The 25,174-nt window shown below is 46.6% G+C and overlaps 1 protein-coding gene across 1 annotated transcript in view; it reads left to right on the top strand.

Annotated features, from left to right (window-relative positions):
• The window catches only part of LOC144791610 (matrix metalloproteinase-17-like), a 218,229-nt gene extending 193,541 nt beyond the window's left edge, over positions 1-24,688 (top strand). The window contains exons 6-10 of the mRNA XM_078666338.1: positions 7,092-7,191; positions 15,913-15,995; positions 16,811-16,963; positions 18,265-18,522; positions 24,351-24,688. Of these exons, the coding sequence (XP_078522464.1) occupies positions 7,092-7,191; positions 15,913-15,995; positions 16,811-16,963; positions 18,265-18,522; positions 24,351-24,682 (926 nt within the window). The 3' untranslated portion in view covers positions 24,683-24,688. The remainder of the gene's footprint in view (positions 1-7,091; positions 7,192-15,912; positions 15,996-16,810; positions 16,964-18,264; positions 18,523-24,350) is intronic.
• The last annotated feature ends 486 nt before the right edge of the window (positions 24,689-25,174 follow it).

Here is a 25,174-nt window from a genome sequence, read left to right as displayed (position 1 = left end):
CTCTTAGCCATGTTATCCACCTCCCATTGGATAACATGGCTAAGAACTGCTCAGGGCAGGTGTTACTTTTTGGAGATATTCGCGCTTAGCGCGAACATCTCCAAAAGTTGGTAATAGGAGATAGATATCTTGCATGTTGTAATGCAAGTTATTGTGGTATATGGAACTCATACCATAATCTCTCAGGAAAGCAGAAACTGATCCTTTTGGGACCGCCTAAAAAGGCCTAGGGGGTGAGGAGTACTCTACTTTGCCCCCTTTTCACGTTCCGAACTATTTTATTTTACTCTCTTCTGTAATTACACAAAATAGCAGCGATAAGATGCATCGGAGACACACAGTGAGAGAAAGGAGGCCGGAGATGAAGAAGAGATGTCAAATACACATTGGAGATAATATAGTGGCAGAAGGGAAGTAAATATGAGTAAACTTACCATGTAACATAAAAATGTTGCACTCTATACTATAAGTCTCATTTTATACTACAATCACTTCGCTACAACCTCATAAATTAAAAATAAAAATGAATAATGTCTCAAACAATTTTTGATTTCTAAATATAAATTTATTCTTCAGGATTTTCTAAATTTGAAAGAACTAGTAACATGTCCTCATCAGCAATGTCCTCATGAAAAGTCTGCAATAATGATTCTTGTAACTCTATGGTCTCCAAACACTCGATAAATTCGCCATCAAGAGATTGATCAAAAAAATCATTCAAGTCATCTCCTCCTTCTGACAATATTTCATTATTGGTGCTGTCAATTTCAATCAATGTAGTGGAATCATTCAAGTCATCTCCTCGTGACAATATTTCATTATTGGTGCTCTCAATTTCAATCAATGTAGTGGAATCATTCAAGTCATCTCCTCCTTGTGACAATATTTCATTATTGGTGCTGTCCATTTCAATCAATCTAATGGAATCATACAAGTCATCTCCTCCTTGTGACAATATTTCATTATTGCTGCTCTCAATTTCAATCAACGTAGTGGAATCATTCAAGTCATCTCCTTGTGACAATATTTCATTCTTGGTGCTGTCCATTTCAATCAATCTAATGGAATCATACAAGTCATGTCCTCCTTGTGACAATATTTCATTATTGGTGCTCTCAATTTCAATCAATGTAGTGGACAATTCAAAAGAAATTGCCACGGTCTCTTCATTGTGAGCCATTTTATTTTGAAATTGCTTGCTGTAAATTGCAGAAAAAAATAATCACTTTCATTTATCGTTTTTAGTAATACATAATATAAAACTAACTTTATCAAGTATTTAGTATAACAGAAGGACTGCAAATAAATAACAGAAAACATTTTTCAAATTATCTTCAAGTGTACAACATATTTCCCCTTACAAATTAACAACTCACCTTTTTAAAAGTAGGAAAAGTGTTAGTACTGTGTAAATCAAACACCAGAAATTCACCACCAAAAATTCCTCACAAATGTACCTCAGACAGTAGTATCACAAAATGGCTGTGGTTTCCTCTCATTTGACATATATACATAACCAATTAACTTTCATCACACACAAATACAAAACCAAAGTAACATTTTAATTGGTTCTAAATTTCAACACTTTCAAATGTGTTTTCCCCATGCAATTTTCCATAGGACATTTACATACGTCTACAGCCTGAATGGCTGAACGGAATTACACCAAACTTGGCAAAATGGTACATCAAACCTAAGAGGTCAGGAAGGATCTACTATGCCCCCTTATGGTCATTTCCCCCTTCGCTTTGGCCTCCTCTTGTCTCTCAATCCTACCGAGAGACAAGATGGCGGCCGCTACGGACTGTTTGGAATGTTGACAGACGCCGGAGAACCAATCAGCTTCGCAAAGCTCCGTAACGCGAAAAGTACGCGAAGCGGAGCGCTGTTACAGATATATATCTTTTTTTGAACGTTAATTTCTCAAAATCCACTGGAGCACATATATTGAGACCTAGCAAAGGCACATCGGGCTACCAGTCCCTAATATTTTACCAAGTTTCGTGCAAATCCATTCAGCCGTTCGATTATTATTATTATTATTTTTTTTTGCCCCGCGGGGCCCTTTTAAAACCTCCACATCAAACCTAGGGGGTTCAGCGAGGATCTACTATTCCCCCTTATGGTCATTTGCCCCTTCGCTTTCGCCTCCTCTTGTCTCTCGATCCTACCGAGAGACAAGATGGCGGGCGCTACGGACTGTTTGGAATGTTGACAGACGCCGGAGAACCAATCAGCTTCGCTTCACAAAGCTCCGTTGCGCGAAAAGTACGCGAAGCGGAGCGCTGTTACAGATATATATCTTTTTTTGAACGTTAATTTCTCAAAATCCACTGGAGCACATATATTGAGACCTAGCAAAGGCACATCGGGCTACCAGTCCCTAATATTTTACCAAGTTTCGTGCAAATCCATTCAGCCGTTCGATTATTAATATTATTTTTTTTTTTTGCCCCGCGGGGCCCTTTTAAAACCTCCACATCAAACCTAGGGGGTCAGCGAGGATCTACTATTCCCCCTTATGGTCATTTGCCCCTTCGCTTTCGCCTCCTCTTGTCTCTCGATCCTACCGAGAGACAAGATGGCGGCCGCTACGGACTGTTTGGAATGTTGACAGACGCCGGAGAACCAATCAGCTTCGCTTCACAAAGCTCCGTTGCGCGAAAAGTACGCGTCCTGGGACGCTGCCCGGTCCGCTGTTACAGATATATATCTTTTTTTAAACGTTAATTTCTCAAAATCCACTGGAGCACATATATTGAGACCTACAAAAGGCACATCGGGCTACCAGTCCCTACAATTTTGCCAAGTTTCGTGCAAATCCATTCAGCCGTTCGGGCTAAAAGTGAGGCCAACCGCCCTCTGGAAAACTCAATGTTAAAAACACGTTTTGGGACCCCCCTTTTTTCTCGACCCCCCCTGGACGAAACCCCCCCCCAATTTTCAGGGGCTGCTCAGAAACAAAATGTGCCATTTTCCTGAAAATTTCAGCCAATTCCGTCCACAAACGCCAAAGTTATTAGACATAGAATTTTCAAAAATCCCATAGAGAAAAAATCCTAACTATATATACCTACTGGCGACCGCCAGTAGGTAATGTGTGTGTGTGTATATATATATGTGTGTGTGTGTGTGTGTATATATATATATATATATATATATATATATTCATATATATATATATATTTACACACACAGAGACACACACACACACACAAGCAAGTTCCAAAGCAAGAATGGAAGACACACAATCCAAATTCTTGCCCCACAATTCATTGCTTTAATAATCACCACAAAATCAGGGATAGGAAGGCTCAACCCACAACCGACACATTTCGGCGAGCAAGTTACCTTGTTCACAGGTGGGTGAGTGCCACCCACTTCCAACTTTCAAAAGTTTTGTGATAAAAAAAACAGCTGCAGTGAAACACAAAGGACTAACAAAGCTTCCTAATTTTGAAGTGGATCTCGTAACTCCAAAAGTACATAAATAGTACGAGTGAAAGATATTTAACTCGCAGTTTGTATAACATTGGTGTTGCGAAAATAAAATACATTTGACATGGAGCACCATAATACATCATATGTAAATATGTACATTTTCATGGCATCAGTACCTGTTGAACAAAAACAAGGTTTTATTAATAAACAGGAAATCATAATTGTAGTGTTCGGACATTTTGGAGTCACTCTATCATGCCCCAGTGGGCTGTAGCTATGAAATATTACTCAGAGAGTCCTCGTAACAGTCCAATGGCACTGGTTAGCAGTGGTAAAGTACACAGAGTCCTAAACCCAACAAAAATAAACAAATAAGCAAAACAGGAGGGGGAAGGCAACACGTTTGGGGGAATACCACACCAAAGATGTCAGGTCTAACAAAGTCTAGTATAAGTTCAAAGATCTTCACTTGGGGGGGGGGTGGGCAGAGTTAAATGTCCAATACGGCTTCCTGGTAGTAAAGCAAATGTGTTTTGTGTTATTGGTTGTCTGGAATAATGTCCCACACTAGCCATGTAAAATATAGCCTTTGCTGTCAATTTCCTAGGAGGTAACTGTAACCTTTTGTGATTGATTGGTGTGGTACCATAATAATGTTGTCAGAGTATCATCCAACATAAATAATGGGACCCAAATATTATATACAAACATTACTGTCCATTTGGAGTGAATAATAGAAAAATTGCAACCAATGGGACAATGTTCTTGTAAATTGTGTCTAGGACATTGTGTCAATGCTATTTCAGTGTGCTATTTATTAAATATTTCTAGAACATCAGAGAGCAGCACGCACAAAGTTGCTCCACAAGTACCAAACACTTCCCCTAACAAAATGTATGGCCTGTTTCCTCTGCCCATACTTGTCTCACTTCCCTGATTCTAGTCGTTAAAGATATGTCTCTGTCAGGAGGGTGATATCTGCTTTTCTTTTCTTAATATATCTTAACATACATATTTGAAACTGTAATGAGCCCATTGGGTCTCTTAAAGTTCCACAAAGTTGAGTTCAGAGTCTTGCTTATGGTGGAATGTGAGTGTTCGTGAGTTACTCTGCAATGATGAGGATTTGGTCTTTGTATTCCATCCAAAATGGTCTACATGCCTTTGTGGTGAGGTTGTGGACTTGTTATCAAAGATGCTGACCTTGGGAAGGCTTGTAGGGTTTGTATAGGATGTTAAGATTATTCCACACTATAACCCTGGCACTAAGGTTGGCTGTTCCTTTTCTATTTGATTTGTTTTTTTATTTTATATAGCGCTTGAATGCCAGGGGGCATCTTGGTGCTCTAGATGACGTAGATGGGAACCCTAAAAACAGTGCTGCTCAATGATTAAATAGCCAGGTCTTGAGACATTTCCTAAAGGCCAGAAGGTCTGAGCAGTTCTTTAGGGCCATGGGGAGGGAGTTACAGAACTTTGCCAACATCAGCAGAAAGCTTCTGCCTCCCCAAGATGCTCGCTTGGTCCTTGGTTGCACTAAACACTTGGCCAATGAGGATCTGAGTGTTCTTGATGGAGCATACCAAAATAATTATTTCCTGGAGAGAGCCTTGGCCGATGTTGGGCAGAGCCTTAAAGGCCAAGCAGAGGGCCTTAAACTTTATCACCTTTGTCACTGGTGGACAGTGTCGCTTGATCAGGGCCTGAGACACAGACTGATAATTTGGGATTCTTGACAAAAGTTGGGTCAATGTATTCTGCAGAATCTGAAATTTATGAAGAAATCTTTTCTGGATGCCCATGTATAGGGCATTCCCATAATCTAGTTTAGATAGGGCAAGAGAGGTAATCACTTTTTTCAGAAGATATGCGGGTAGGAAGGGGCAACTTTTCCTGGTTATTTTTTGTGTGAAAAACACTGATGATGCAAGGGCATTGACCTGATCTTCAAAGTTAAGTTTATTGTCAAAGATAATCCCCAGGCTCTTCACTTTCCGAACTAGCGAGGGAAAAGCCCCCATTTCCTGAGGCCACTAGCTTGGCGACCAAGATCAAGTGTCTGAGCCCAAGAGAAGGACCTCCATTTTCCTGGAGTTAAGCTTTAGACAATTTGACATCATCCAGTTACCTATTCGAGACATGCAAGCGTTGAATCTAGAGGCGGTGTCTTCGGGGTTGCTCGATATTGATACCACTATTTGGGTATCATCGGCGTAAGACATCACCGAGAACCCAAATGATTTGATCAATCTGGCCAGTGTGGTGACGTAGGGATTGAACAGCTGAGGGCTCCGGGAGCAGCCCTGAGGCACCCCAAATGGCAGGCAGAACTGGTTAGAAATGATCTCTCCTAATGCAACGTGCTGCACTCTCTATCTCTCTGATAGAAAGGATTTCATCAGGCTGAGAGCAAGGCCGCTTATTCATAACTCAGCGACCTGGTCAATCAAAATGGTATGATCGACCGTGTCAAATGCCGCCGAGAGATCCAATAGTATCAACGCGGCCTTGCCGGGAACATACATCCGGCAACCTCCATCTAGGATTGACCTCAGCTCCTCCGAAGCTGCAACCAACGCTGTCTCCGTACTATGTGCATTTCTGAAACCATATTGAGTGGAGTCCAGCAAGATGTGAGTATCAGAGAATGACATGAGTTCCATATTCAAAGCTTTCTCCAGTACCTTGACTGCAAAAAGTAATTTCAAGATGGGCCTATAACTACTGGGCTCTTGTGGACCAAGGCCGTTTGTTTTAAGGTAGAATGGAAGCTTTCTGCCATTCAAAGGGGAAATAGACAGTGCTGATTATTTTCTTTAAAATCCCAGTCAGTTGAGTACTTAGAAATTCCAGGACACGATGAGTAATTTTTGGAGGCCAGGGAGCAAATGGAGATCTCGATATAATGGCTATTAATTGATGAGAGACCTGCTTTCTACTAAGCATGGAGAATAAAAAAAAAAAAACAGGGGTGGGTTGCCCTTCCTTGCCTGTCAAAACAGCGTTAGATGATTGATTATTAGTTACAAACGAGTCATACACTTCTTTTACTTTTAATTGAAAAAAGTTGGCTTAGATATTCCAAAAGTTTTGACTGAAGTTGTTACAGTTGGGCATAGGCATTTTTACCAAGCTTTTTACAATATTAAGCAGCTCCTTTGCTGAATTATTAGATTGTAGTATCCTACTAGAAAACTATTTAGTCTTTTCTTCTAATATCATCCTTCTATATTTTGCGTTTTTTTTGCTTATAAACCTCTGTTTTTAGGATCATAGTGTGTTCTCCAAATTCGCTCCTTCCTTCTGCCCAGTTGTTTCTAGTCTCTCAAGCTATCCAAGAACCAGAGTTTTCAGGGAGTTTTCCTACAATAAATTAAAGAAACTCAGGCCACTAGTATGTGGAACCCCCTTGTTAAGAAGTAAGACTTCCATCTCTCTGCTGGAGTTCAGAAAGATTATTAAGACCACCCTTTTTCATCACATGTTGCACTGTTTGAGTCTTGGCACTGTGCAGGTGTAATTGGTTGAAAGAGAGAATCAATAAGAAACAAAGGGTACACACAATATCATGTTAATGTATTTGTGTTATTTTCTTACCACCTCAACCCATAGGATGTCATTAATTAATGCTGTGTCTTGTCTTGTCACAGGGGTGCGGGAATCGGTGTCCCCAACCAACAGGCCGGATACCACCAGCCCCGAGGACCACCCGTTGCTGCCCGAGCTGCCGCAGAACCGCTCCACCACTCAGTAAGTTCTACTTCTCTCTTGGCTCATCCGCTGTGGTGTCCTGAGGATGCCAAGGAGGACACACACTGGGATATCTTTAGGAAATGCCTTTAGTGCACCTTAGACAACTCTCAACTGACCCAATTAGGGTTCCCAGCATTCTTCCTCCTAGCATGGAATTCCCACCTTGGTGTGGTCTACTTGAGAACACTAGCTAGGTCATCCCACATCTACCAGCCTGGCATGGTGGGTCTGCCTGGGCATGGTTGGCACAGATCACTGCTCAATGCACTGGCAACAGCAACTGAGTGTAGGCCTGAGGGGTCTCAGTGGAGGAGGAGTGGTCCAGACTTAGAGAGGGCCCTGGCACCAGGCCAGCATTTTCAGCAGACAACTGCTGAGCTGCCATGTGATACCTGTCTACTGCTTAGCTGCCAGGTGAGGCCCACCTACTTCTGAGCTGATAGGTGAGGCCCGTCTGCTGCTGAGCTGACAGGTGAGGCCCATCTGCTGCTGAGCTGACAGGTGAGGCCCGGCTGCTGCTCAGCTGACAGGTGAGGCCTGTCTGCTGCTCAGCTGACAGGTGAGGCCCATCCGCTGCTGAGCTGACAGGTGAGGCCCAGCTGCTGCTCAGCTGACAGGTGAGACCCGTCTGCTGCTGAGCTGATAGGTGAGGCCCATCTGCTGATGAGCTGATAGGTGAGGCCCACCTACTGCTGAGCTGACAGGCGAGACCCGTCAGCTGCTGAGCTGATAGGTGAGGCCCGGCCGCTGCTCAGCAGACAGGTGAGGCCCGTCTGCTGCTGAGCTGATAGGTGAGGCCCGTCTGCTGCTCAGCAGACAGGTGAGGCCCGTCTGCTGCTGAGCTGATAGGTGAGGCCCGTCTGCTGCTGAGCTGACAGGTGAGGCCCAGCTGCTGCTGAGCTGATAGGTGAGGCCCGTCTGCTGCTGAGCAGACAGGTGAGGCCCAGCGGCTGCTCAGCTGACAGGTGAGGCCCGTCTGCTGCTGAGCTGACAGGTGAGGCCCAGCTGCTGCTCAGCTGACAGGTGAGGCCCGTCTGCTGCTCAGCTGACAGGTGAGGCCCGTCTCCTGCTGAGCTGACAGGTGAGGCCCATCTGCTGCTGAGCAGACAGGTGAGGCCCGTCTGCTGCTGAGCTGATAGGTGAGGCCCGTCTGCTGCTGAGCTGACAGGTGAGGCCCAGCTGCTGCTGAGCTGATAGGTGAGGCCCGTCTGCTGCTGAGCTGACAGGTGAGGCCCAGCGGCTGCTCAGCTGACAGGTGAGGCCCGTCTGCTGCTGAGCTGATAGGTGAGGCCCGTCTGCTGCTGAGCTGACAGGTGAGGCCCAGCTGCTGCTCCGCTGACAGGTGAGGCCCGTCTGCTGCTCAGCTGACAGGTGAGGCCCGTCTGCTGCTCAGCTGACAGGTGAGGCCCAGCTGCTTCTGAGCTGATAGGTGAGGCCCGTCTGCTGCTCAGCTGACAGGTGAGCCCCAGCTGCTTCTCAGCTGACAGGTGAGGCCCAGCTGCTGCTCAACTGACAGGTGAGGCCCAGCTGCTGCTCAGCTGACAGGTGAGGCCCAGCTGCTGCTCAGCTGACAGGTGAGGCCCAGCTGCTGCCTGTCTGTCAAAGTGAGGTCCAGCTTCTACTAAGCTGCCACACTGTTGTCCAGGTGAGACCTAACTGCTGCTGAGCTCCCCCCGATGCCCAACTGCTGCTCATCTGTCACAGTGAGGCCAATGTGAGGCCCAGCTGCTGCTGAGCTGGATCCCTAAGCCCCAGGTGAGGCCAAGCTGCTGCCAGGTGTGGCCCAGCCTCCACTGAGCTGCCCCAGTGATGCCCCAGTGAGGCCCAGCAGCTGCCAAGCTCAACGTAGGCAGTCCAGCTGCTGCTTGTCTGCTGGATGATGCCTAGCAGCTACTGAGCTGCCAGGTGATATCCAGCTGCTGCAAATCTGTGAGATGAGACCCGGGTGCTGCTGAGTTGCCTGGTGAGACATGTCTACTGATTAGCTGCCCCCCAAGGCTTATGGTAGCCAGTGGCTGCCAAGCTTCTTTGGTGAGGTCCAGCTGCTGACAAACTGTCAGGTGAGGTCAGCTGCTGACAATCTGTCAGGTGAGGTCAGCTGCTGCTGATCTACCAGGTGAGCTATGGTTGCTGCTGATATTCCATCTGAGTTCTTGCTGCTGATGATCTACCAGGTGAGGACCATCTGGTGCAGATCTACCAGGTGAGCTCCAGTTGCTGCAGATCTACCAGGTGAGCTATGGTTGCTGCTGATCTTCCATCTGAGGTCTTGCTGCTGATGATCTACCAGGTGAGGACCATCTGGTGCAGATCTACCAGGTGAGCTCCAGCTGCTGCAGATCTACCAGGTGATGTCCAGCTGCTGCTGATCTACCAGGTGAGTTCCAGCTGCTGCTGACCTACCAGGTGAGCTCCAGGTGCTGCAGATCTTGTCAGGATTGCTCTCCGCAGGATCCGCATGCAGCAGCAATGCTCCACCTCCGGACCTTCCGAACACCCCGAATGAGTATCACAGGGTGTTCAAGCGATACGGTGAGCGAAAAAACCCCAAAAGGGGAAAAAACCTGGGAAAAGGGAAATGGAAGGGACAGCAGGGACAAGGAAGCTGAAAAAGAAAGCACACAACAGGTTAATAATATTTTTAACCCTACTCTCATTGCATTCTCGCTAAAGGAGGGCAGAAGGATTCACCTGTAGTAAGTCTGTGTCTTAAACTCCATACAGCTGTATATTCTGACTCCCTCCTGCTCTAAACAACACAAAGAGCTCTATTAACATGTATGATGAAAACGCTGCTCTACTAAATCAAAAGCTCATACTAAATACATACCCTGAAGGTATAAAGATAAACCCCCGAAGTCAAATCCAACTGGCATGGAAACCAGAGCTTAATCCAAAATGAAATGATAAAGTATCGTCAATACCAACAGTGTTCTAGAATGAAATCTTCAGTCACTGTAAGCAGATTCTTTTCTCTGCTATAATATTTACAAATGTGCCCAAATCCTCCCAACAGGTAGCCATGTCAAACCAAACACGGTATGGTGTAGTTCCTACACTACGGCCATCCGCTTTGGCACTTGTAATCCACAAAGTAACTTTCACCAATACTTCGTCATGTCTTCATGACGGCAATGCGGAGGTTCTCCCCCTGCATTCCGCCACTTGATTATTAGAAAGTAACACCCCCGATGACCAAACAACAGATCCCTCTGCACGAGTGCTTTGTCCAACTCAGATCCAGTCCTCACAGCCGCGAGGCAACTGGCGGGCTCGTGCAACTTGCACCGAGCCAACTCTAATGCAAATGCAAACGCGCAAGGCAAGCGCGAACAAGCGTTACCCCAAGCGAGTCCTTCCTTGAGCTACCAGAATCCGTTTTCGTCCATGCCAACTCCAAGACAGGGTCCAAAGGAATCGGGAACAAGACGCTCCCGCATACACTCCACAATCACGAGCCCCGACCTCCCAGTCCCGCCTCGCTATATCCGGCGGTACCGCAAGGGATCATGGGAAATGTAGTTCGAGGCCCCAGAAACATGGGAAACGTAGTCCAGGTAGGCGCACACCGTGTCTAAACCCTGACAGTATGCCCTCCTCCCAAGCGCCTCATAGGACCTGGTTTGGCAGGAAACCTCAAGTGGAAGGAACAGACCGCTCTAGGAGCATGTACGTTATACCACGGCTCCCAAGAGTCATCCTCGGTCGAATACCCCTTCCACGAGACCAGATACTAAAGTACCCCCCCTACGTAGTTTGGAGTCACGGATAGACCTCACCTCGTACTCCAGATCCCCATCACAGTCCACAGGGGGCGGTGCCTTTCTACGAGACGAGAGGGCTTGATTCAACAGGTGCACATGGAACACTGGATGAATTCTCAAAGTGTTGGGCAACTTCAATTTGTACGCCACAGGGTTGACTTGTCTCACTATGGGATAGGGTCCAATGAAGCGAGGGTAGAAAACACTCCTCAGCTTGAAACGAATGTACTTTGTCGAGAGTCACACATTGTCCCCTACCTTGAAAGGAGGACCCGAATCTCGGTGTTTATCCTCCCATCGTTTGTATACCTCTTTTGCCTTTAACAGGTGTTTTTGTACTCCTTTATGCACCTTCCTCAAAGCCTGAATGTGTTCCCTCACTGTAGGCTGATTACTCAAATCAGCAGGGATATTGATTGGCAATGTGTTAGCATCATAGCCGAAGTTAGCCTTGAATGGAGACATACCCGTAGAACTGTGCCATGAATTGTTATAGGCCAACTCAGCCATCCATAACAATTCCACCCAAGATTCATGAGCTTCCTTAGAATAACAGCGCAAATACTTCTTTAAGGTCTGGTTTAGTCTTTCAGTTTGCCCATCTGTCTGGGGATGGAAGCTGGTAGAGAGCGCTGACTCAATACCCAGCGCCTTGCACCACATTCACCAAAAACGAGCGATAAACTGAGGTCCCCTATCAGACACGATTACTCTAGGAATGCCATGTAACCGTATGACCTGAGAAGCCAGTAACTGGGCGGTTTGGCCTGCCGTGGGGAGATTTATACATGGTATAAATAGTCCCATTTTCGTTAAATTGTCCACCACCACCATTATAGCTGAATTCCCCTTATCCAAAGGTAAGCCCGTTATAAAATCTAGACTTATGTTCTGCCATGGGTGATCAGGTGTGGGCATAGGCATCAATAGTCCTCTCTTTTTGGTAGTCTCCCCCTTTGCTCTGGCACATACTTCACAGCGCCCTACCCATTGGGTAGCATCCTTAACCAAAGACTCCCACCAAAAGTGTCTCTTAAGCAGGCTCACAGTTTTGGTAACCCCCGGGTGTCCAGCCGACGGGGCTACATGACACCAAAGAAAGGCTTTCTTCCGTATCTCAATGGTAGGCAAAAACAAACACTCCCCCTGAAAAGGCAAACCCTGTCTCACCTCCCTACCAGGCTTATTAGCAGCCCAACGTTCCCAAGACACCAAAGACCGGGAGCCCTTGACTTCCTCCAAAAATCTCTCAGCACGAACCACACACACACCCTTAGCAGAGGGGATGATGGCTTGAGGTTCTTCCTCATGCTGCTCTGTAGGTAGCACTTGCCTAGACAAAGCATCTGCTTTCCTGTTTTCTATGCCAGGTCTAAAGGTCACCACAAAATTGTACTCAGAAAAGAAAAGCATCCAACGCATTTGTCTTTGCGTCAGATGCCTCGCTGGGGTCATATACTGGAGATTCCTATGATCGGAGTATACTGTCACAGCATGACAAGCCCCCCAGAGGTAATGCCTCCATTCTTGAAATGCCCTCTTTATAGCCAAAAGTTCTTTCTCTGTTACGGTGTAATTGACCTCCGCAGGGCTCAATTTATTTGACAAGTAAGCTACAGGATGGAGCTGACTTTTGTGTGGATCTCTGTGGGAAAGGATTGGCCCTATTGCTTCATCCAAAGCGTCTGCTTCTACTATGAAGGGACTTTTAGTACAGGGTGTGCCAACACGGGTGCGGTGGTGAAAGCTCTTTTCAGGGTCTGGAATGCCTCATCAGCCTCACTTGTCCATACGAAAGATGTTCCCTTTCATAACAACCTAACAGGTGAGCTCCAGCTGCTGCAGATCTACAAGGTGGGCTCCGGCTGCTGCTGATCTACCAGGTGAGGTCCAGCTGCTGCTGATCTACCAGGTGAGCTCCAGCTGCTGCTGATCTACCAGGTGAGGTCCAGCTGCTGTTGATCTACCAGGTGAGCTCCAGCTGCTGCTGATCCACCAGGTGAGCTCCAGCTGCTGCTGATCTACCAGGTGAGATCCAGCTGCTGCTGATCTACCAGGTGAGCTCCAGCTGCTGCTGATCTACCAAGTGAGGTCCGGCTGCTGCTGATCTACCAGGTGAGCTCCGGCTGCTGCTGATCTACCAGGTGAGCTCCAGCTGCTGCAGATCTACCAGGTGAGCTCCAGCTGCTGCAGATCAACCAGGTGAGCTCCAGCTGCTGCTGATCTACCAGGTGAGCTCCAGCTGCTGCTGATCTACCAGGTGAGCTCCAGCTGCTGCTGATCTACCAGGTGAGGGCCAGCTGCTGCTGATCTATCAGGTGAGCTCCAGTTGCTGCTGATCCACCAGGTGAGCTCCAGCTACTGCGGATCTACCAGGTGAGCTCCAGCTGCTGCATATCTACCAGGTGAGGTACAGCTGCTGCTAATCCAGCAGTTGAGGTACAGCTGCTGCTGATCTAGCAGTTGAGGTACAGCTGCTGCTGATATACCAAGGGTGGCCCTGCTGCTGCGAATCTACCAGGTGAGGTTCAGCTGCTGCTGATCTACCAGGTGAGGTCCAGCTGCTGTTGATCTACCAGGTGAGCTCCGGCTGCTGCTGATCTACCAGGTGAGCTCCAGCTGCTGCTGATCTACCAGGTGAGGGCCAGCTACTGCTGATCTACCAGGTGAGGTCCAGCTGCTGCTGATCCACCAGGTGAGCTCCAGCTGCTGCTGATCTATCAGGTGAGGTCCAGCTGCTGCTGATCTTACAGGTGAGCTCCAGTTGTTCTTGACTGGCCAGGAGAGCTCAGCAGCTCCTGAGTACCAGTGTGAGACCCTGCTGAGGTGCCACGCAGATGTGTAGCTAACAGTAGTGCAGAAGGTGCAGTGGCGCCGAGACCCAGGGGTGTTGGGGCTTTCTCTGGACCCCAATGATGGCCATGTTTTACTGCCAAACTGTGGGTAGGATACCCATTTCCCTTGATGACACGAGGCTCCCATGTTACACCGCGGTTCCTGCCACCGTCAGCCCAAGCTGCTGCCTTGGCTGTGACTGTCGATGCCATAGGGCAGAGCTCATATTGTGGGGGGCTTTAAGGACATAAGCACAGATGCCCCTCACCCTGTATTCCTCTACCCCGGTGTCAACTATAGGGTTTACTGCTTCATATATCACTTGTGCCGTCACTGGACGTGAGCAGTAGTGCTCAGATTGCTGCATTGTTTGATGAGGTGACAAGCACAGGTATAGGCTTCAAGATAGAAGACAGGCAGGTTCAAGGGGACAGACATCTGCTCACACAGCAGGCAGGCACTGAGTCATGCACTGACAAAAAGAATGAGTGAATGCTCTTCTGTAGCACATACCGAAAACTGAATCACCCACAGGGGCTCTGCTCTCAGTGTTTAACAGATAGGGCACAGGAGAGATTAAGTGATTTGCCCGATAGCTTGAAGAATAAATTGATTTGTCCAAGATCACACTGTATCGTTGAGTGGAGAAGCCAGGATATAAACTACGGGGCAGATTTACAAGCCCCTTGCACCACTTTTGCATCACTTTTCCCATGTTAAAAGTGACGCAAAAGTGGCGCAAGGGACTTTTAAATAAGCCCCTACGTATCCTACTTCCGAAGTCTGCAGCTTAACTGTCAAACCTCCCAGAAATACTACAGATACAAGGGCTCAATGTAAAGCGAACTGACTGAAAGGCTGTCTCAACGAGATACTGCCTGGTTTGGAAGTGACTGTATGACTAATTAAAAACAAGAGTAAAGCCATGCCAGGCAGAACGATGCAGACATATGTTACGGCAGTGTGGGCAGACCAGAGTCCTTGTTTTGTCTGCACCAGAGCCCAGGTCAGCGGCTTCTCTGATTGTGTTTCCGCTTCCGGTGAATAGTGGTATGGGGCCTGTGGTTCATGTATGGGTGGATTGCCGACGAACATGGTGTTAAACACTGCATTGCGAGTGGTGGGAGACTGGTTGAGATCTAGCTGCACTAGATGGGTGATGTTTGGGTTGATCTAGTTAGTGGCGGGATTAGATCTAGTTTTGGTGTTAAGGGGCCCGATTCACAGAACTAACTTAAGACAAAATCCTAAACTTACTACCATTTCGGTATTCACAGAAGGCACTTACTCATTTCGGTATTCACAGAAGTTAGGAGTCCTAACTTTAAGACTCCTAAATGCCTTCTGTGAATACCGAAAGTCTTAAAGTTAGGATTTTTCCCAGTTTAGGAGTCCTAAAGTTAGGACTCCTAACTTCTGTGAATACCGAAATGAGTAAGTGCCTTAATACCAAAATGAGTAAGTACCTTCTGTGAATACCAAAGTGGTAGTAAGTTTAGGATTTTGTTTTAAGTTAGTTCTGTGAATTGGGCCCAAGGTGTCTTCAATGTTTCAGTGGCTCTCTTTCTTGAAGTTATTTGGCTGCTTACCAGTCAAGGTGTGGGGAGGTCTGATGGGTCGAGCTCTAGCTGTGTATTTAGGCTGTGCGTTGGTTAGGTTGGTTTAGCCACAGTTAGGGGTATTTTTGTGGTGAGCTGGTTGGAGTGTAACCATGATTTTGAAGTCAGTTGGGTGTTTGATACAGAGGGATTAGCTGAGACTTTGAGGTCTTTTGTGTGTCTGGGTGGGATCTGTCCAAGACTTTGAGAGGTGCTCTCTAGCCAGGGCTCCAGGTTCTGGGGTGTGATTGGGCGGGTGCTGGCCTTCGATTTGGGGTCTTTTGAATGATTCGGTAAGGGCTAGTGGTTAGTCAAGAGTTGTCTAGCTGCTACTTGAGGGTCCATAACTCACTGGGTGGGGTTCCCCAGGGTATGGGAGGTCTTTGGTGGGTGTAGTTTGAGAGGTTAGCAGGAGGGTTCACTTGGTCAAATGAGGATACCAGCATGTGCACGGGGGTGGTCTGGTGATTGAGTGTAGGTGGTACAATGTTCCTCACATGTCCTCACACCTCTGTCCTCAGGCTCCGGAAGGATGAACCCGAGAGGTGCAACACTCACTTCGATGCGGTCGCCCAGATCAGAGGGGAAGCATTTTTCTTCAAAGGTGAGGATGGCTCCTTCTCTCCGGCAAAGTGCATCGCAGGTACTAGCGGTCCAATGGCGCGGCACCTATGTGATCGATGCAGTGGTACCAGGTTTATCAAACAAATGGCACTGGTGGGATTGTCTGAAGTGGCGGCGGTGTGACTGAGTGTGCAGCGGTGTCAGTGACTGGGTGCCCTTGTGTCAGCACTGGTCAAGGCCAGGAGGGGTTGGCAGCAATGTGTTTGACTTGTCTCTGAAAAACTCTTGAGTGTTGTTCAGCGTTCTGTTGGTGTCAACGACCTCGTCAGGGCTAATAAGTGGTATCTAAATAGTGCCTACTTACCAACAACATCTTGTGCTTTTCACCTCATCTTATTGTGGCATTGATGTTGGTGTTGGATGTTGATTGCCCTGCAGGTGAGGGACATAATTGGGGGTGGGCTACCTTTTCCCAGGGGTTTCTTCCTGACTTTGGGCAGTTCTGGTCTTTTTTACCTTAGTATCCATGATAATAGTTATCACGTGCTGCAGAGATGTTAGCATGTGTTCCTGTGAAGTTAAGCATGTTCTGTGGTCATGTTTAACACACACTACAGTGGAGGCCAGGTCTTGTATGAGCAGCTCCATGATGGTGCTAGCTTCTCATTAACCTTCTCCTGACTCAGCCACACTGTTGAAGAGTTTTTCCAGAGGTAGTTGTTGGTACTCACTGCCTCAAAGAGGCAACTTCCATCTAGAAGCATCAGTTTTATGGGCCAGGGCAGTTCCAGTTTCCATCAGCAGCACCGCTCTGACTGTGATTGACTGACCTGTGGTTTCCACCTCTTCCTTTAGGCAAGTACTTTTGGCGACTGACGCGTAACAAGCACCTAGTGTCACTACAGCCGGCACAGATCCACCGCTTCTGGAGGGGTCTGCCCCCCAACATGGACAGCGTGGATGCTGTCTACGAGAGGACCACTGACCACAAGATTATCTTCTTCAAAGGTGAGGTTTCCTTCCCGCTTTGGGTTTTCACCTTGTGAGAATAGACTGGCAATCATGACTCTCTCTGACAAGACCACCCCATGGCACCTGGCCAAGTCATTGACCTCCATAGTTCCCCCAATAGGAACCAGAGATATCTGTGGTTGGTTGATGAACGCATGAGGCGAGCCTTCTGATAGGTGGTTTTGTGGGTAGGCATAGCCATTCCCTGGACTTTTGCATTTCAACAGTCATATGCCAGAATACCATGGCAAAAATATCAGCTTATTGGGGGTGGGTTTTTTAAAATTAACCCTGATGGGGATATTTGCAGGAATGATGTTTAGGTCACAATATTTCAGTCAGGTGGCATTGTGGTCAGGGTTTTCTGGTACCATACCAAGATGGCCACAGCCACCCCTGCCTCCATCTCCATTTCTGATAAAAGACAGACAGCCTCTCCAAAGGGTCATTTGACCCTGGTCACTCCGCGCTGACCCTATTATTTACAAAAGCTCACTTACAGACCATTCTTTCCTGGGTGGATTTTAAACATTTTCACTGTTCTAATAGGGAATGCACCGGTCACATCCTTATTTTAATTTTCGCATTCACCAGCCAAGGCGCGATTGGTACATGTACAGCACTTCATGTTAGGAAACGCAACTAATTTTCAGTTCAGTAAATAGGGTCATAGGCGCTACTGGTATTGCTCAGGATCACACCGTCCAGCGCCTGGGCTTGGACTTAGAAGTCTCACCACAACCCATGCTAGTTCCATCCATAACCACCAGTCAACAAACACTGTCACGGCCATCCCTGGATATTTTGATCCCCTAGCCAAGCTGCACTGTTAAAGCAACACCTTTGTGGAGACTCATGTAGCTACATCGGTGTTCATAGATGGCCCCAGCAGGGGGCGCCATAGTCGACTGCCTCTGTGACCTATAGATAGAGACGTCTATGGCCACTCAGCTTGTGGCCATGGCCTTCTGGGTAACTAATCTGAGCATTCTACCAAAATATTTTGTTTTTGATATCAACCTGCAATTATACTGACACCACAATGGTGACTACTAACATCTAACATATCTTCAATGTAGGAGTTAAGAAGGTACATTTATAATCCTTAGTATGTTTACAATTTGCTGTTAGTCAGGATTTTGGATTAAATCTATGTGCAGTGGGATTTTGTTGACCTCACTGTTTTGACGTACAACCGCCAGCTGTCGGACCCAGTCTGCTTTCTGTTTCCGAAGACTTTGACCTACTCATGGTTGGTCCTAATGCCCTGTTCTTTCTTTCTTGGCTCCCTCCACCAGGAGACCGGTATTGGTTATTTAAGGACAACAATGTGGAAGAAGGCTTCCCTCGCCAGATCACAGACTTCGGCTTGCCCCTCGGTGGAATTGATGCAGCGTTTTCTTGGGCCCACAACGAGAAGACCTACTTTTTCAAAGACCACCTTTATTGGCGCTTTGATGACCACGATCGGAGGATGGACCCGGGGTATCCTGCTGAGAATACGCTGTGGAAGGGCATCCCGGGCACCTTGGATGACGCCATGAGATGGGCAGATGGTGAGTATCGTTTTGCTGAGATCATGACTGTAACTTAGATGTCACCAACTCATTGCCCGAGCACTTTCATGGGCATCATAGCTGAAAGAAGATGCAAGACCTTACAAGTCCAACATTTAGGTCATTGTGATCTGTTGCGACCCAGAGGAAATGTACAAAATCTCTGGTGGATCTTCGTTCAGTGATGCTCCAAAGCACTCTGATACCTCCGGGTCCAGCCAGCTCTATATAAAACTTAAAAAAAAAAAAAAAATGAAGAATATAGACATGCATGCTTTACTCCAAGTATATCAATTCACACACTCCAATAACAGATTGAGTAGCAAGAATTATCAAAGTTATGACAAACACAAGATAGAGGGAAAACTCCAGCATGCAACACAGCAATAAAAAGAGGTACTCTCTTTATAACAATATTTCATCATGCAGAAGCTTGCTGCCATGCAATGGAAGCCTTCAACCTAGATTCCAGGCTTAGGGGTAAGACTCCAGAGGTTATCAATGAGAGGTGCAAACTAATTTAACTACAGAATTTGCAGTTTGCATGTGTGTGTAGCTGCTAGCGAGTGTGTATTTGCAAAGCGAACATGACCAGGAGTTCTAGAGGTTCTCAAACACCCAGGAATGCCCCTTAAACCGTGCAGTTAGTAGGTGCAGCAATAATGCAGATAATTTCTAAATGTAAATGTGGGATACTTGTAAAGCGCACTGTTACTCTAACCGAGTGTCCTGGCGCTGTAGACCTCTGGGGAACCCGTCCTGGTTTTCCCTGTGAGATGGTCCCTTACTGGGTATCTCCAGGGTGAAACCAGGCATCCCGGCGTCATGCGGTGGGCAGATGGTGAGTATCGTTTTGCTGAGATCATGACTGTAACTTAGATGTCACCAACTCATTGCCCAAGCACTTTCATGGGCATCATAGCTGAAAGAAGATGCAAGACCTTACAAGTCCAACATTTAGGTCATTGTGATCCGTTGTGACCCAGAGGAAATGTACAAAATCTCTGATGGATCTTCGTTCAGTGATGCTCCAAAGCACTCTGATACCTCCGGGTCCAGCCAGCTGTATATAAAACGTAAAAAAAAAAAAAAATGAAGAATAAAGACATGCATGCTCTACTCCAAGTATATCAATTCACACACTCCAATAACAGATTGAGTAGCAAGAATTATCAAAGTTATGACAAACACAAGATAGAGGGAAAACTCCAGCATGCAACACAGCAATAAAAAGAGGTACTCTCTTTATAACAATATTTCATCATGCAGAAGCTTGCTGCCATGCAATGGAAGCCTTCAACCTAGATTCCAGGCTTAGGGGTAAGACTCCAGAGGTTATCAATGAGAGGTGCAAACTAATTTAACTACAGAATTTGCAGTTTGCATGTGTGTGTAGCTGCTAGCGAGTGTGTATTTGCAAAGCGAACATGACCAGGAGTTCTAGAGGTTCTCAAACACCTAGGAATGCCCCTTGAACCGTGCAGTTAGTAGGTGCAGCAATAATGCAGATAATTTCTAAATGTAAATGTGGGATACTTGTAAAGCGCACTGTTACTCTAACCGAGTGTCCTGGCGCTGTAGACCTCTGGGGAACCCGTCCTGGTTTTCCCTGTGAGATGGTCCCTTACTGGGTATCTCCAGGGTGAAACCAGGCATCCCGGCGTCTGTGGGGGGCCGTTGTAGAGATGAGGCAAGCTTAATGCCCAGAGTTGCCGAGTGTGTTCTCTGGATAGAGTAGGCACTGAGGCGAGAATTATCGAGTCCGTTGACCCTGGTCCAAGATCCTGGGTCAACGGACTCGATAATTCTGGCCTCAGTGCCTACTCTAACCAGGGAACACACTCGGCAACTCTGGGCATTAAGCTTGCCTCATCTCTGTGGGGGGATGTATGACATTACAACGCATGCTTTTACATCGCATACTTTTACAACGCGATTTTTACAACGCATACCATTACAACGCATAGTGCTTTTAGGCGCTGGATAGTGAATTGTTTAATTTACTATTCCAACTCCAGTCCCACGTGGATAGTAGGGAAGGTGTTGGATAGTACATTAAACATATTCCCTATCCTAGAGCGCCCTCCAGAGCAATGCGTTGTAATGGTTTGCGTTGTAAAAGTTGCGTTGTAAAGGCACTGCGTGGTAAAAGTTGCGTTGTAAAGGTTGTTTACCTCTGTGGGGCTCTATCGTCACAGTGCCATTACATGGGATGGTGCGGTTGATGTTTAAGCTTATATTACCTCCTTAGCTGGCAGTGCTGCACCCGGCAAGTTGAAGGTGAGATAACCGCAGGTTTGCCCTAACAGCAGGAGAGGGCCTTTTGATGGACCTCTTGGCCAGTAGCCAGGCTGCCGGGTAGGATTTGCAAGGGAGAAGGCAAAAGACTCCTTGGATCTGAATGTTCCTAGAGTTGGTTCAAGAGATTGGGTTGGGGGGCTTGAGGAGCAAAAAGCTGACTTAAAAGCTGGTGCTCTGTACTCTCGGTAGTGCATGCCTTGGTAAGATCATGCCTGGAAACAGTCATCTCAGTATGGCACAGTCTACATGAGTAGTGCAAGAGCCAGTGTATGGGCAATCGGTGCAGCATGAGCTGCTTTCGAGTATTTATTTCCCGAGTGAACCTGGTCTTCCAAACTACTTCGTTGGATGGAGTGGCCCTGGACCTGTTTGTGCCTTGGCACCTTGGAATTCAGGAGGAGGGCAGTAGCTGAGCAGACAAACTGGCTCATCGCAGCAGGTACCCAAATCAGTGGGAGAGTCTGGGCACCAGGCAGTTCTCTATTTTAGTCTTTGGTAGGTGCTGACCACTAGTCCTCATGATCTAGCAGGTGACCGGTATAGATAGGATCTTGAACTTTCCCCACCAAGTTGTCTATGAGGTCATAGGAAGGCAAAGAGTGAGTGTCACAGACCCTATACAATCCAATACGTTTAATGTCCTTCACGCTCCCCGAGGCCAAGGATATGCTCCACTCTTAAGATGTGACACAGACCAGAAGTTTGGGTAGGTCTCGACAAAGCTTGATCAATAATATAGTGGATCTATGTGTCATTGTGTTCCATCCCCTCTACACCCTGTATGTAGAGAGCCGAGCCAGTATGGGTGAATTTCTTGGAACAACATCCATGTGGATCCATCAGGGCCACCCTAATCCTGCCCTTATTTATGAAAAAGAAGACCCACTTCTTAAAAAACACTATGGGAAACATCCCTTACCCCGCAGTCTCAATAACGACCAGCCTTTACAATGCAGTCACTACCCGACTGCGACATTTCCATAATTTCCTTTAACCCGCAAGCCATTACAACGACTTGCTTTAGGTGGCGCGTTGTTGGACAGGTGTTGGATTTTTAAGTCCAACACCTTCCCTACTGTTGTGTAGACTGGAGTTGGAATAGAAGTTTATACTATTTCAAAGTTCAGCACCCCGTAAAGCAAGTTGTTGCAACGACTTACGTGGTAAAGTAACGCATTGGAAACGTCGCAGTCGGGGTAGTGACTGCGTTGTAAAGGCATGCAGGATAAATGCATGCAGGGTTCTGTCATACAACCCAACACTAAAGCACAATTCACTTCAGCTCCCAAAAAACCAACTACTGCTCCATTCACTTGTTGACTGCATCTTTGTCTTTGACCCTGGACAGAGCTCCGCTGCTTTTTGGCTACATTGGTGTTATACAAATACTAGCAAAAAGGATCCATGGATGACGGATCAAAAGAACCTAGCCAAGGACATACCGCTAGTTCACCAATTGGGTGGAAACCAACCTATGTTAGCCGAAAAAAAATGTATTTTCTTGAGTCCCCTCACTCACCAGGGTTTCCCCTAGGTGACATGCGTCATCATTGGGGCCATCCCAGACAGCTACTGTCTGGTGCGTGCTGCGACTTGCAGAGTTACTTAGGACCACTTATTTTGTGAGGATATGTGTAGTGCAGTGTAGGGAGAGTGGTGTAAGTGATATTTAAAAATTTACCAAACTAGTGAGCCAAAGTTTTATTCCAGCTCCCAGTTGGCAAGGATAAAAAGGGGTTAATAAAAGGGAAAAATAACTGTTATGTAATTATAATCCCTAGTATTGTGTCGACAAGATACGGTCCACCCTGGGAACGAGTAGGTCGTATTGACGGAGGGTTGCTAAGGCGCAATTTGGCCATAAAACAAATACTACGTGTTCAGAATCAACCGTATGTATTTTTTTTTTAAATGCTCACACAATCGGTGTGCATTCATTATCTTTATTTTCACTTATCTATAGGTCCTGCACGGAGTGGTACACAAGGGGCTGATCCCTTTGTTGTCCTGAAGAAGAGCTTTAGGGGATGCCTCGAAACATGTCGCAGCACGCCCCAAGCAGTAGATGTTTGGGATGGCCCCAATGATGAAGCATGTCACCTAGGGGCAACCCTGGGTGAGTGATGGGACTCAAGAAAAGAAATTTTTCTTTTCGGCTAACAGAGGTTGGTTTCCACCCAATTGGTGAACCACCTGTATGTCCTTGGCTAGGTTCTTTTGATCCGACATCCACAGATCCTTTTTGCTACACTTTGAACACATACGAGTGAACTTAGCCCAATCCTCCTTCTCCCCGTTTTTGATTGATATACAAATACCACATCCGTATATATATATATATATATATATATATATAAAGATCATACTTTTTGTCTAAAATCCCTAGAAATGAAGAGAGGAATCCTCTGTATAAATTCCCCTGGTCAGAATTCAACCCACTCAATCTACATAAGTAGTTTGGCACACTAAGAAATGTTTTGTGTCTTGACATGTCACATAACATGACACTGTGGAGTGTATGTTATCGTCTGGGAAGAAGATGGTTGTTCATGCAGTTCAGAGACTGTCGTAAAATCAGACAAAGGACATGTAGAACTAGACTGGTTATTCAGAGGTGCTGCTTTTGGGGCAAGCTGAACTGTACACACTCACCTTCAGATTAGAAAAATCTCACTTGTTCAACACCACAGAGCTACACTGTGTATTTTGGTCCTTTTACCCCTGGGTGGTGGTAAAGATTACTAAAGGTTACCCTACAAGGTAATTAGAGGTTATTGATCCACTGGGTCTGGTTCTGAATCAGTCCATTGGCACAAACTGGGTAGAAGCTCAGTCCAGGTGTGTTACACATCACATGGTGCCTCAACCGTGGCAGCTCACAGCAAGTGGCATGGGAAGGTTGCATTTGCTATGAATGCAGTCAAAACACACCGGTGGCCAACTCTGGCCCGAACATGGACATCACGTGTGGGTTAAGAAATCGCTGGTGTTGCTGGAGCTCTTCCTAATGTGATTCTTGCATAACACAGATCTCTAGGGCAGAGGAAAGTAGACATATCCAATTTTGCTGAAAGCGAGGCACATGCCCAATAACCCCCAACAGGACATTGTGGTTCAAATGAGTTCCTTCAAGATACTGATATCAAAGGCTAAAAAGAATAATCAGCCTGTCCATACAGCCAACATTCACTCCTGTTGTTGCAAGAGTCATGGTGCAAGGGTAAAGACAGAAGTTCTGATTTAGATCTTGGCAGAGGAGAATCCTCAGTCACAAACGTGACGTAGATCCCGTCCGCCGTATTACGATCCCATTATATTCTATAGTATTTGTGCCGGAGTATTCCATCCGCCGAGATCTAAATAAGGCACAGAGCCTGGAAGCAAGACAGCACAAGAAGGTATAACAGTCATTTTGGGTCCACAAATGACACATACCACATCTCCTACGCACTGCCACTTAAAAGTGCAGAATAATTTGTTACAGTACTTCATAAAAAAATATGTTTTCACTCCTTTATGTCTTTCAGGGGCAACCTACTTCTTCAGAGGCAAGGAGTACTGGAAAGTGGTGGACAGCAGCATGGAGGTGGAGCTAGGTTACCCAAAATCCATCGCCAGGGACTGGCTGATGTGTGGCGATATGCTGTCAGATGCGCCAGAGTCTGAGAACAACAGAGTTGGGGCACGGAGCCGACAGGGGCCACACGAGCAGAGTCGATCTGAAAATGCCTACGAGGTCTGCTCTTGCACTTCGTCCACGTCGTCACTGCGACCGCAGGAGTGGTGGCTACCTGTGCCACCAAGCTTCACTCTGGTTGTGGGCCTGTGGATAACAGTGCTACGGACAAGGTCCCTATGACATATGTTGAGGCATTCACTGTGGCTTCGAACACTCTGGGGCCAAATCCAGCTTCTCACACCACAAGACGACGCCACCGCAGGTCTTTCCCAAGGACTCCGAAGGGAAGCATTAGAGATTCTCCATGAGAATTAGACTGCACTACAGGGGTTTTATTTCTTTGGGGGGGAGAGAGTTGTTCTGTTTTATTTTGTTTTTTTGTTATAGATATAAATATGTGAGCTCTCTGTGATTCCTCACAGGCACTTGTAAAATAAAGGGCACATTATATGTAAGACTGGATTGGTCTGTTACAATTTACCACCAACTATTACACACTAAGGACCTGATTCACAAAGGTAAATTTTCACTTTTGTGTAAGTTAACCATTTCTTTTGCTATTCACAAACTATGAGTTACTTTTACGTTTGCGATGCTGTCAGGACGGAGAACTGTCCTATCTTTTTTGTGTGTCGAGTTCTCTGCCCAAATGCGGGCTCTTTGCTGTCCTAG

The sequence above is a fragment of the Lissotriton helveticus genome, chromosome 11, assembly GCF_964261635.1.
Source record: "Lissotriton helveticus chromosome 11, aLisHel1.1, whole genome shotgun sequence".
Lineage (NCBI taxonomy): Eukaryota > Metazoa > Chordata > Amphibia > Caudata > Salamandridae > Lissotriton > Lissotriton helveticus.
This window is presented reverse-complemented; position numbering and strand designations above follow the sequence as displayed.